A 13,098-nucleotide genomic window follows, 5' to 3' on the forward strand; every position below is an offset into this window, starting at 1 on the left:
ATTGGTTAAGTGACCCACTGTCATTGCTAAAGACAAAAAGAGAAATAAGAGTGTTAGCCTTGCAGACGTTCCTTCCCTCAACATTTTTATCTGCTTAAAGGGGTAGCACAGTATTGGAGGAGATGAAAACTGGGCTTTAACTTTTTTGCGAGATACCAAGAAAACACTTATGAAATAATACAGAGCATACCATTTTGAGAGGAATTCAAAGTTGATTTGATGAAAATCGGGTATGGAATAGCTGAAACATCCAAAAACAAAGTAAAATAAAACGATTGTAATAAAGTGTGGGTCCCACACTTTATTAGGATCACTGTGTTTTGGATATCTCAGCCATTTCAAAATCAATTTTCATCAAATAAACATGAAATCCTCATGGAATTACATGCTCTTTCATATTTCACAAGAGGTTTCTCACTATCTCACCACAAATGATAGAAACCTGAAGTTAAGTCTCAACCAAAACTATACGATCCCTTTAAGACAGCTTAGGTGAAAATCCTTTTAAACAAGCACTTTAAGAATTCATCAGAAGTCAGCATATGCTCTCAGTACAGCACATATACACTAGCAGAAACTATTAACTGGTTATCCTTTTCGGAGTTGGTTTGTTTTTATCACATGCTTTTGTGTATATTTATGCTTTTGCTCATGTTTATACCTTTGCTTAAAGCTATGTTCATTTAATTTAATTGTATCTGTAACAGTGTCAATGTCTGGTTATGTTTATGATTATGTTTATGCTTATGTTTACATTTATGTTTATATTTATGCTAACATTTAAGATAATGCTTTTGTTTAAATGAATAAACAAAACAAACAAAAAAATGAAATGAAATGAAATGAAAACACATGGAAACATGTTATAACAAGGTCACCAGGAAAACCAATTTTACCTCATAATTACTGTTACTTAAATGTTGCAATATACTAATGTGCTAAAACAGAGACCAGCTATCTACAGAAATAGAAAATCGGGACTGAAAGATTCAAAATCAAAAGCGGTACTTTGCTGTAAGCCGGCTCATTATAATAAGGTCTCCCTATTCTTATGCCCCCCCCCCCCCAAAAAAAAAAATCTACGTCTATATTTATGTCTTTATATTTCCAGCTGAAGTTCCATCTGGTCATCACCTGAGAGTCAAGGTTTTGGAGGACCTGCTGGGCACTCTCCAACTCCTGCAACCTGTCCCCGACCGGGGCAGAGTCCGGGATGAGACTGATGACATCCCGCTGGCCCTTGACTGGGCTGCCCGCCATGGAGGTCATGGCCAGATCTATGGCGGTCAGTATGGTGTCCTCGTGTTCTGGATCAGTGCTGAAGCCGTTCCTGGTCGGCCCAGCGGGATACATTAGAAAGGAAGAAAATGAACATTGTTTTTGGAGTGCCTATTGGCCAATAAAACCCCATAGCGTTGCACACACTATCTAAAGTCCCTGGCACAGAAAGGGTCGAATGCTTAGCACAATCAAATGTCCTTGTATTGCCATTTCCTGCATACTACACTGTGTTTTTACGAGATGCACTTACAATACCACACTGATATTCAACACATTTCATAATCAAAATTCACTTGATCGAGGGAGAACAAGAATAATTGCATGGCCACTGAAAATGCAGAATATGCTTGACCTTTGGCCCCCAAACTTGACTGTACTAATTTCTTTTACCTTTTTAAATGATGCACCCACCTGGCTTCCTTAACTCTGCGCAGGCTGTGGGCAAGTGGTGCCAACCTCCCCTCCAGGGCCTGGTTTAGCTCTTGTGACATGAAGTCTGCCTCACGCTGCGCTTTGGTCTGCCACACAAGACAACGAGTGCAACAAAAGAATCAAAGAACAATGAGATATTGAAGCAAAAAACATCTGAGAGATAAATCATTGAAAGAGTAGGCTAAATCAATCTGAATGCACAGAGGCATGTCAAAAAATACGTGCATAAATACCATTGTGTGCTTCTCGAATACTCTAAATACTTCATCTCATGTGGACTTCTAAATGCAGGTAGCATCTTGACAGGTCAGATGTCATTCAGTCTCCGCTCTCAGTGACACTAACTCTTCCACTTTGAGGCCATTTCTGCAAAATCTCCCACCCTCCCAACTCTCAACTCACAGATTTTGTTCCATTGCATGGCTCTGATATCACAATAAACAAACCCTTGCTGTGCGCATCCTGTTACTCATTTCACTGTATACAACTTCAACCAATCCGTTTCACGTACGACCAACTGTGACTGCACTACTCATTTGCCTTTCACAGAAAAATGGTTGCCATTTCTGTATCAAATTCAAGAATCTGCATGGACCACATTTGTTGACATCTGAGGTGTTGCATAAAACAAATAATGTATGGTCTTTATTTGTGCAATGGAACAAGATTTCGCACTTGTTGAAAGATGAGGCACACTATTTAACTTGGCTTTGCCTCAGAAATCTTGAATTATCGCACTCGTCACCATTCACTATTTGTATATTATACAGTAGGTATAAAAAGGTTACTGTAATCTCATCAGGACACCAGGGTTAACAGCTGTGCTGTCCTGACGAATGACTGCAGGGACAAAAATAAATCTGAGAATTGTAATGTACAAGATTTTCATCACATTTACCAGCTGTACATGGCTAAATAGATTGATGTCTTGCCTTGGTTTGCCAATGCTGAGATGACAGGGCAAAAATGTCTTCACCAGTGGAAAAATAAATGTCCTTGTAAACCACCCTGAAGAAGAGATTTCAGATTTCCAAGAAACACAAGTGTACAAGAAACGTTAGACAATTTCATGACTCAACCACAGAATACTTTTCAGAGGTTTTTTTTTTTTTCAGAAGTTTTTTTTTGTTCTCTTTCTCTCTCTCCCATTTGTGAAACTCACCTTTGCATCGAGAAGCTGTTCTTGGAGAACTATCTTCTCATTCCGCAACTGCTCCACGATGTCCTCAAGATTCTTGATCTTCCTTATCTGGTTGGTGTTCGTATGCTGCAGCCGGTTTTCATGGTAATCTGTTCAGATTTGAAGATGACAGGGGAAACTCATGTGCTTAGGAGGCAATACATATATATGCATGTTATGTTTTAATATGTGACCATGCATCACAAAACCAACAAAAAGTCACACACTAGCCCCTGATTTCACCTGTTTTGGGTCCTCCCTATGAGGACCAAAACAGGTGAAATGGATCCACGGAATTGATGTTCACTGTTTCATATTAACTGAAAGAGCAATTCTTTGTCTACATAATTCTTAAGTTTGTGATCATAAAATGAAATGGAATTAGAGTCCTTGAATTGCTTCTAATGTTGGCAAAAGCATCACCTTTTACTTAACCCGTTGAATACGGACTGATTTTGCTACAACAAGCATTTCCCATCGACCCCTGCCCGAGTATACTCCAGACTCGTCCTTAACGGGTTAATACAAATAAGGTGTCCAGTCCTGCCAACATTCAGCTGTCAAACCCAGGGAGGTTACAAATAGCAATCAGGAAGATACTAGTAATAGTGTTTTACAGCCACCTCAATTGATACAAATAATCTCAAATCAGGAAACCTTTGATATCTATTGTCAGAACTTTTTGAGTTTTCAAGTTTTCAGGGAGCCTTCAGCATAACCAGGGAGGCTCTGCTGAGCATCAGGGCCCTGTCTTATGAAACTTGTGATGGAAATCAATCAATCACAATTCTCTTGAAAGCTGCAATGAATCGCAACCTGTGATTGATCAATCACAAGTCTTTATAAGACGGGGCCCAGATCTGGGTGTCGCATGCAGTCAACAGATATCAAACATTACCTGGTGCAGAGCTTGACTCTAAGATCTAGTCATGTCTCTCCCATTTAAAGATTCTTTGTATGGAAACATCCACACACACACACATACAGAGAAACTACAAGTAGCTCAGTTCACAACTAGAATAAGTCACAATAGCTTGCAAAAAACTACTGAGCTGCATTTCATAATCACCATCCAGTCTAACCTTTCAACACCAAATGTTCATTTTCCTTTTTCTACCACCCCTCCACTAAAAAAGAAAAAAAAAATGAATTCAGTGTATTATGGTCAATTTATGAAACTCTACACACTGAAAGGTCGTTGATATTTATCACACTATTAATACATTATGAGCTAGACATAACCATCACATCAACAAACAACACAAGATTCACCATTCATTCAAACTAACATTACCAGCGTGACTACATTTTACCAGAATACGTCCCTACCCTTCAGCAATGGTCCATGCAATCTTGCGACAATCTGCACACTGGACTCACTATTGGTGTCTCCGGCAGCCTGGTTGTCCTTCACTTTCCTATGGTTCCTTCCCCTCAGATCTCCTCCGCCCTTGTTTTCCCTGCCGGTCCATCTCCCTCCTCCTCCTCCTCCTCCTCCTCCACCGACACCACCTCCACCAGCTGCTCCCCCGCCTCCCGCATCCCTCCCCTCCACCGCACCCTCTGGCCTGCTCCGGTATTCGGGGGCAAACTGCTTGTTCAGGGACTCCGCCACGTCGCAGTCGCTTGATAGGAGCTGGACGGGGAGGGAGCCATCATCCAGGACGGACACGCCCCTAGCGATGACCACTTTCAGCTTCTGGCTCACGCCTCCATCGTCATCCAAGGCGCTGAGGTACTGATAAGCCTGTGGAAAAACAAAAAAACAGGTTACCCTGCTTGGGTACAGGTGACTGCCCTTAACCCTAAAAAGACTGGGCTATTTTGATGCCTCGTAGGACTGGGGGGGGGGGGGGGGCTCATTGGGCCCCCCCCCCCAAGATCTTGGCCGTTGACCGTGTGATCGCAAGGAAAATTGGCACGCGCGTCACCAACAAGGTAATCTACAAAACTGAATAGGTAATTATTTCACAAATATTCAAATTTATTTTTGATAAATTAATTATGCTAATTTATGCATGAATTTTTAAAAATGGCTGTAAATCTGTAATTAAAGGTCCAAAACTGCTAATCTTTGGTTTAGGCACTCTGTGTAGGATTCTTATTGAATGTGCATCAAAAAATACGGCGGTATCAAAAAATTTTTCTCATGTATTTTATTGTTTTTAAAATTTCTTATGTTTTTCGTTGTTTTGGACCTTTTCTTTTTTTATTGTTTTTTTCGATGGAAATCATCAGCGACACTATTTCGATCATAAAGAACATGAAATTAATTGACTTCGATCAGTAAAAGTAGAAATAAAGATACATTTATGAATTTTGGTCAGAAACAGAATTTGCATTGAATTTGTACATGAAATCACGTTTTTGAGCAATTTCGGGTCTGACATGCACTTATAAAATATTGCGCAACTTCCGAACTGCGTACCCGGGTGTCGCAAATTTGGTCTCAAAAGTTGCGTAAGACTTAAAAGAAAAAAGTCATAAAACGTCGCGGTGCGAGATTTTTACGTTCCAGATTTATCGCGAAAAATGCCGAGGGAGGGGGGGCCCAAAAAGCCCCCCCAGTCTTTTTAGGGTTAACTCTGTCAGCCTAACCTGTACAATAAATATGATAAAAGTCATCATCTTGAGGGTAGGCCATCCCTTTGAAGGCAAAAGGCAGTTAAGACACTGAAACTGTACCCATAGAATCCATAATTACCACATTTCTTGGCCTGTGAAGTAATGGCATGTACATTCTTTCATGTAATGAATACTCTACTGACAATCATCTTTTATTGAAATTTGTCAAGAGTTTCTACCAGTTTATTCTCTCTTCTACTGACTTACTGTATAGTCAGTTTTGACAAGGATCCTATCAAGTAAGCGAGAGAGGAGAGAAAGGGAGAAAGAGAATGAGAGAGAAAGGAGAGAGAGTGGATTAAAAATTTGGATGAAGACATGGCACTGCTGTTTATTTTTTTCTCCTCCAACCTGTTTTGCTGCAGGAGAGGAGGCAACCGTCAGCTGTGGGGCGACCCCAAGGATCCTGATCTTCTTTGCTATGGGACTGATGCTTGATAACTCTGGTGACAGCATCACCATCTCATTTACATCAACCTCAGCAGAGTTTCCGTAATCAATGTACAACACCTGAGCCTGTAAAAAGTAAAGCCAGATTTAAGACACAATAATGGCAATCATTCACAATTTTGGTCAAGCATAAACAAGAGATGGAACTGCATATAAAATTATCTGTGTCTGGGAGTCTAAGACATAATATGCACTTACTCAAGTTCAAAGATCCCATTAACCCTAACTAGGCCGGGGGGGGGGGGGGGAGGGGGGGGGGGGCCTCCGAGACCCCCCCCCCCTCGACGTTTCGCGTGATGTATCGTTATCGCGAGAAGCTATCGCCGCGACGTTTCATGACTATTTTCTTTCGAGTCTCCCGCATCTTTTGACACCAAATTTGCAATGCCCGGGCGCGTTGTTCCGAAGTTGCGCATAAATATGCACGTGCATGTCAGACCAAAAATTGCTCAAAAACGTGAATTCGTGTACAATTTCAATGCAAACTATGTTTACAGGCAAATTTCATAAAAGCATGATTATTTTGGGGTTTTATTGATTAAAATCAATTAATAACATATTTTCTTGTTTGGAACAATGTCGCGGACAAATTTCATCGAAAAAACAATGAAAAAACATGAAGTCGAAAAAACACAGAAATACATAAGAAATTCAAAAAACAATAAAATACTTAGGAAATTTTTTCTGATTATGCAATTTTTTTCTCTTACATTTGCTAAGGACCCTAAAAAGAATATTTACACAAAAGATGTGCCTGTTTTGAGCTTTATTTAGTGATTTATACCAAATTGTCTGATTTCATGCATCATTATGCATAAATTAGCATAATTTAGTGTAAATGATAATTTTTGAAAAAATGAACTTCATGGTACTTTAGATTGCATCATAGGCAATGTGTGTGCCAATTTTCGTCACGATCGCGCGGTCGACGGCCGAGATCTGGACGGGGGGCCTGGGAGGCCCCCCGGCTCTATCATCTACCTAAATAGCCCAGCCTAGTTAGGGTTAAACCTACGCAAAAGTCTTGTCTCTAAAGCTTGAAACCCCATTTCAGCATTGTCTTTTACTTTGTGTAAGGACTTGAACCGGCAATGACAACCGAGTCCAGTCTGTTTTTCTCAGACCATCCAAGGGAGATAGCATAAAAGGTAGTTTAAGGTATTGTGCTACAAGAAGTTAAATGTGTAGCTACGTGTATTAGTCAACACAGCAGAGTATATTTCAATTCGAATAGGATGACCTAGTAATCGTGCACAGTACTGTGTGTGAAACAGTGCTCGGTTAAAAGAAAATGCAAAAAAGAGCAAATGATTTAGCAAAACATGAGTGCTTCTTAAGAGGGTCGAGATAAAGAGCACTACTGAATAATAAAAGGCCTCCCTAGCCTGCTGGAGTACATCCCTTCACCCATCTCTTTACTCCAGAAATGAGAGAAGTCTTTAATACTGTCCTATGACATTATCAAATGTCACATCTTACCTTGCCACCATTGTGATTCAAAACTGAGCAGCGATACCATGCTCCGTCTTCGGCGAAAATGGCACCATACATCTGTGAGCCATTGTAGAAAACACAAACAGAGAAAATCTTATGGATTTCATTCCTTGAGTATAGGGCTAGAAAATAATGTGCGCGAAATTTCTATACAACTAGTCTCTGTCTAGATCTCATACTATTTCTTTAAATCGTCCCGTTCATGCCAACTATCGTATTACAAAATGCACATTATACTGCAACACAATGAGAAATCTTTTGTGCATAATTACACACAGAATGGCGGAGTTAATATTGAAGGCATGAGCATGCTTTCATGTCACTTTAATCTGGATATTTTCTCATAATTATCCTAGAAACCCTTTTACAATGAATACTTCCTGGAGCAACTTCATTATATTGTTCATTTAGCAATCTACAATAATCATTCAAAACAACTTGAACTACTCCCATTTAAGAATTTCTCTCACCTCGTCCATTAGCATTCTTCTTATTACCACTACCCAGCGCATTTCAGCCTAGGTTTGCAAGTATCTGAATGGAGTAAGAAAATGGGCTTTACAAAAGCTCTGGACAAGAGCACCACCTGAACATGACTTCATCCCAAGTGACGTGCTTAGACTCACGTTAATATACACCAATCCATACCAGGCTAGATCATCCATAATATTTTCATCCCATGCATTTTCTGCAGAAGACCATGCAGGGATATATCCTGTAGACACTGTACTGTACTGGACTGTACAAAGTCTATGAAGCTTTCGAAACCTTGTAGGGAACGATTTTAAGCCAAGATGCAACATTCGGGGCAAAAGTGGTTGCCGTCACTACCGTATTTCTCTCGGGCGCTCCCGTCAACTTTGGCGCAGACTGGCAGTGGTCATGGAGACTGGACATGATGACCGAGAAACTCTCCAGGGCCTCTTGATTTATCATCTGCACATATACAGTGTGGGGATCAATCACGTGGGTGATGGTCACCTTCTCCTGCACGGCAAAAATGCAAAATGTACAAGAAATATGATGTGCGCTGCTCAATTCATCCAAAGACAAAAGCATAACGTAAAACAGAGGCACGCATTATCAAATGATCTTGCTCGTTTGAACGCAATCGTGGATAGGGACGACATGACATTCTGTCCAAGAGCGGCAAATACATATCAGGTATTACAACTATTCACTGCCCTTTAAAGGACAAGTCCACCTTCATATACATAAGGATTTAGAGAATGCAGCAATATTAGTAGAACACATCAGTGAAAGTTTGAGGAAAATTGGACAATCCGTTCAAAAGTTACGAATATTTTAAGTATCTGTGCAGTCACTGCTGGAAGAGAAGACTACTACAGTGTATGATGTCACATGCGTACAACTATATAAGGAAAATAAAAAGAGAATTTCACAAAACTTTACTTTTTGAATGAAGTGCACATTTCTTCGACTTGCTACTGACGTATGTTAAGGGTAATATTATTCCCCCCGCCTTCTGAAAGAGAGAAGTCGAGTGTTCTTTTGTTATGCGAGAAAAATTGAAATATGTTGAATTTTCTTTATTCTTTCTTTATATCGTTGTACTCATATGACATCACAAGCTATAGTAGTCTTTTCATTCAGCCGTGACTGAGCAGAAACTTCAAAAATTCATAACTTTTTAACGGATAGTCCGATTTTGCTCAAACTCTCACTGATGTGTTCTACTAATATTGCTGCATTCACTCAACCCACATGTCTATGAAGGTGAACTTGTCCTTTAAGTCCTCTGCAACTACATTGAAGGCAACATAATTCATCACTGATGAATCATATATCCATCATATTTCTACTCCAACAGCAAAGCAGAACACTCTAGTATGCCCAAGATTAACAGTTAAATAATCATGCCGAGCATCTTTAGACTACAAACCTCACTACTGCAGCCAACTTTTTGCTTTACAACAAAATCCAACTCACGAACTCTTTAATAAAACACACATAAAAAAAGGAGAAAAATATAAGTCCTTATAATGGTCAAAATCTACTCCCCATAGCAATCCATTCAACATTGCATTCTTAAAACTAGGGAGTGCAATTCTTCCTTTCATCAGTCTATAGCGGGCAGATGACGAACAATGCTGTCAAGATACAAGTAGCTGTACAGCAGAAATGCCCTCTTTGTTCAGTATGTCCCCCGAAAAAAATTACAAACAGATTTTCGCACTGATAACTTTCAATCATGATTACGAACTGTCTGAATGCTGTTACAGGGTCTTGGAATATACTTGTAACATCTAACCTATATTTCACAGAAAATCCTATTCAATATAGATCCCATTTACAGTGCATGGCCAGGCCGAGCCGGGGCCGAGCCCGGCCTCAATTGCGGGGCCGAGCCCCGCAATTCTGTCCGTTTACAGTGCCGGGCTCGGCCCGGGCTTTTAATTCAAACCTTTCAATATTTTGTCGTAGTGGCGCTCTGCTTGTATACAAACACTATTACTGGGAGGGCGCCGGTCACAATGAAGTATAGTCTGGTTTCCAGACCCTTTGCCAACTGGACTCCGCAGTACTGCATTTGGCCCAGTTTGCGTTTACAGTGAGAAAAGGCCGGGCTCGGCCGCGGCTCGGCCGCGGCCCAGACTACCTTCAGAGCTTGGCCAAATGCGCGGCTGATTTTGGTACCGCATTTGGCCTGTTGCGCGTTTACAGTGAAATGAAGGCCGGGCTCGGCCGCGGCCTAGCCCGGCCTTTTCACTCACTGTTAAGCCTAGCTCACACCTTTGCGTTTCGAGCTTGCGTTCAGCTGCGTATTGCCCAAACGCAGTCTAACGCAGCCCAACGCAGCACTACGCAATGAAACGAGACTAACGCAGAGGCTTTGCGTTCCAGCTCGCTAGTTTGAAATTTTTTCAAACATCCGCAACTGAACGCAAGATCAAAATCCATACAAGCTAAGACGAGGGGCAACCAGCAAATGCGAGCAAGGACGAACAAGGTACGAGTGACAACGAGCTGCTTAACGCAGACCAACGCAGCTTTACTTTGAATTGCGTTTCACTGCGTTTGGTTGCGATACCTGCTCGCTTCACCTCGCATAGCCTCGCTTTCATTCGCATTACCTCGCTTTAGCTCGCATCACCACACGCTGTTCCTGGTACTCTGCTCGCATTAGTAAGGACCATTGCGGATGTAGCTCGCTACATTGCGAATCTAGCTCGTCCGTCGCTCGCTCCCTCTCGTTCCTCCTCACCTTACCTCGTTCCCCCTCATTCCTGTTCGATGCTGCTCGCTTTAGCTCGCTATGACAGCGTATATATCTGTGAAAACAAAATCTAGTTAGATTTAATTAATATTCATTTAGTTGACATAAGAAACACAAATTGCTTATCAAATCATGAAGCTTTTGTAATGATTGTGTTCTTTCAGCAACATCAGATCCAAACATATCAGTTTTTAAAAACACCTCAAACTGAGTTTCCCGCTGTTATTGTAGGTTTTGTGGAAAATCTTTTTTTTTTCTCGAATTGTATTACTACACAATGTATATCGCTGAAAAGTAATTTAAAAAAAAACCACACACACAGTAATATGCTCTGTTTAGTCCTCAACAACTGCAGGTAATTAGCAATGTTGTCATTCCTGCTATAGTGACTATAGGCAAGCCATTTCGTAATAACCTGTAATAAAATAATGTCTTGACCCAAAGCGACATTTAGGGTGACCCTATAAGGAAAAGTTGACTTCAGACCATGAAAACAGCATCAGAGTCGATTTCATTGACCCAGAAAACCTATAATACAGATTTTGAAAATGATTGTGAAATGTTTACCTTTTCAAACAATTCAAGTGACTTTTGAATTTCAGATGGCGGCCATACTGGATTTGGCCACTATGGCCGGAGGGCGCCCTTCTTGGCGCCCATAAAAAATTGAAATAGTATATATGGTTTTGGCAACATGTGTACCAAATTTGGTGCTTTTGGAAGAATTTGAACCAAAAAGTCCTTTGTGCCCCCCGTAACTGTGAAATGTCAAAAATTTATTTACCAGTGCAACTCTCTACGAGCTTATACGCAGCAGGGCGAACTGATACGCAGCGGATCGAGCCGAAACGAGCAACAGTCGAGTGGATGAGCAGTGAAACGAGGAGAAACAAGTTAATGCGAGATGCTAGCGAGCAACGAACGAGTGGCGAACGAGGTACACGCTCTACGGGGCGAGCAATCTTCTTATTGAATCGTACTGTTACGAGCAAAAGCGAGCTGGAGCAAGGTGAAAAGCAACCTAAGGCAACCGTAGGCAATCATTTTGTTAAAAATATACGAGCTACAACGCAACAATGTGACTGCTACAAAATATTTTACCGCGGAGTGCTGCATTAGGCTGCTTTAAGGCTGTGTTCGGCTGACGCAGCTCTACGCAGCTAAAACCGCAAAGGTGTGAGCTGGGCTTAAACGAGGTCTTAGTTAAGTGGTCACAGAGAAATGTGGATCATTGTAAAGCAGGTCATGGGTGTGATTCTTCCAAGTTTAGCACCTGGATGCTCTTGGAACTACATACCAATGTGTGAACACAATGGACAGAACTTGGAGGGAACAGGTTCCTGACATCAGGCCTCGAATTAACCGACGGCCACCGACGGCCATGGCCGTCGGTGCCCCTCTCGTTGGCCGCAATGCCCTTTGTTTTTTATCAAAGTTACGGCCAAAAAAAATGTGCCCTTTTTCTTGGGGCCGTGGTGCCCTTTTACGGGGAATGAAAGTTATTATTTATGACGTATAATATGCCCCTTCTCAAAGTCTACACTTTAATAAGCTTGAACAACTTTCCTGATCTCAAATATCATACCTTAAGTTCACTCGCGTCCCAATATATCTGATTCAAACTCAAAAGTATCTTTCCGAGATACGAGACGACGTGTACATACATGTACGCCCGACCGGCTTTTACCGTCCCGACTAGACTGCCTCCGCAGCGCAGCGGCGGCCGTAGAGAATACTAGCTAGGCAGCGCATATTCAGATAGAGTAGTAAAGAGTGAACACCAACTTCACCAAGCAAAAAGAAAAATCCCACGATTGCCAGTGCCTGCCAGACTGGGGAATGGGGAGGGGTGGAGAGAGAGAGACCAATCAACAGAAGAAACCGCGCGTATACTGGCGCATTCTTGGAAGTCATGAACTGTCTGGGGTGTTGGAGATGAACAGGGAAAGAATGTTTAATTACTGAGTATTATAGCTCAAGTCGAAGCCCCAGGCCCTCCATCCAGCAATTCACACGCGCACGCAAATTCCTTTGCCATGTGGTTTTGCCAGCCAGCTGTCGGAATGTGCTTTGAAGTTACACGGAAGCCTGGCCTGGCTGGCCTGAAAGGGTGTCGAGTTTCAATCAATACCTACTGTTGTTTTATTCCTGTTTTAAAAAATGTTGTTTCACCTGATAGAAACGCGGAAATCGGGAATGTGTTACAGCTGTAGGGAAGAGGTTTTTGTTGTGTGTTGCACTTTGTGTGTGTGTGTATGTGTGTGTGTTTGTGTGTGTTTGTTTGTTTTTCTCGTTCTTTTTTTTCTTCTTTCTTTTTTCATAAACACCCAACATGCCCTTTCCAATGTGGCCTTGGTGCCCCTCTGACTGACCTAAGTGCCCTGGCCTCTTGGAAAAA

The 13,098-nt window shown here is 41.5% G+C and overlaps 1 protein-coding gene across 1 annotated transcript in view; it reads right to left on the minus strand.

The window, feature by feature from the left end:
- Nucleotides 1-13,098, minus strand: part of LOC139739553 (serine/threonine-protein kinase 31-like) — a gene marked incomplete at its 3' end in the record, with an annotated part of 42,738 nt that overhangs the window by 21,101 nt on the left and 8,539 nt on the right. The window contains exons 6-12 of the mRNA XM_071650157.1: nt 8,291-8,449; nt 7,448-7,519; nt 5,870-6,034; nt 4,223-4,640; nt 2,876-3,003; nt 1,693-1,799; nt 1,135-1,330 (exon numbers count right to left, since the gene is read on the minus strand). Coding sequence (XP_071506258.1) covers nt 1,135-1,330; nt 1,693-1,799; nt 2,876-3,003; nt 4,223-4,640; nt 5,870-6,034; nt 7,448-7,519; nt 8,291-8,449 — 1,245 coding nt within the window. The remainder of the gene's footprint in view (nt 1-1,134; nt 1,331-1,692; nt 1,800-2,875; nt 3,004-4,222; nt 4,641-5,869; nt 6,035-7,447; nt 7,520-8,290; nt 8,450-13,098) is intronic.

Source organism: Diadema antillarum, unplaced genomic scaffold, assembly GCF_040938485.1.
Source record: "Diadema antillarum isolate AM-2024a unplaced genomic scaffold, OU_Dant_1.0 seq00000807_RagTag, whole genome shotgun sequence".
In the NCBI taxonomy this organism is placed as follows: Eukaryota; Metazoa; Echinodermata; class Echinoidea; order Diadematoida; family Diadematidae; genus Diadema; species Diadema antillarum.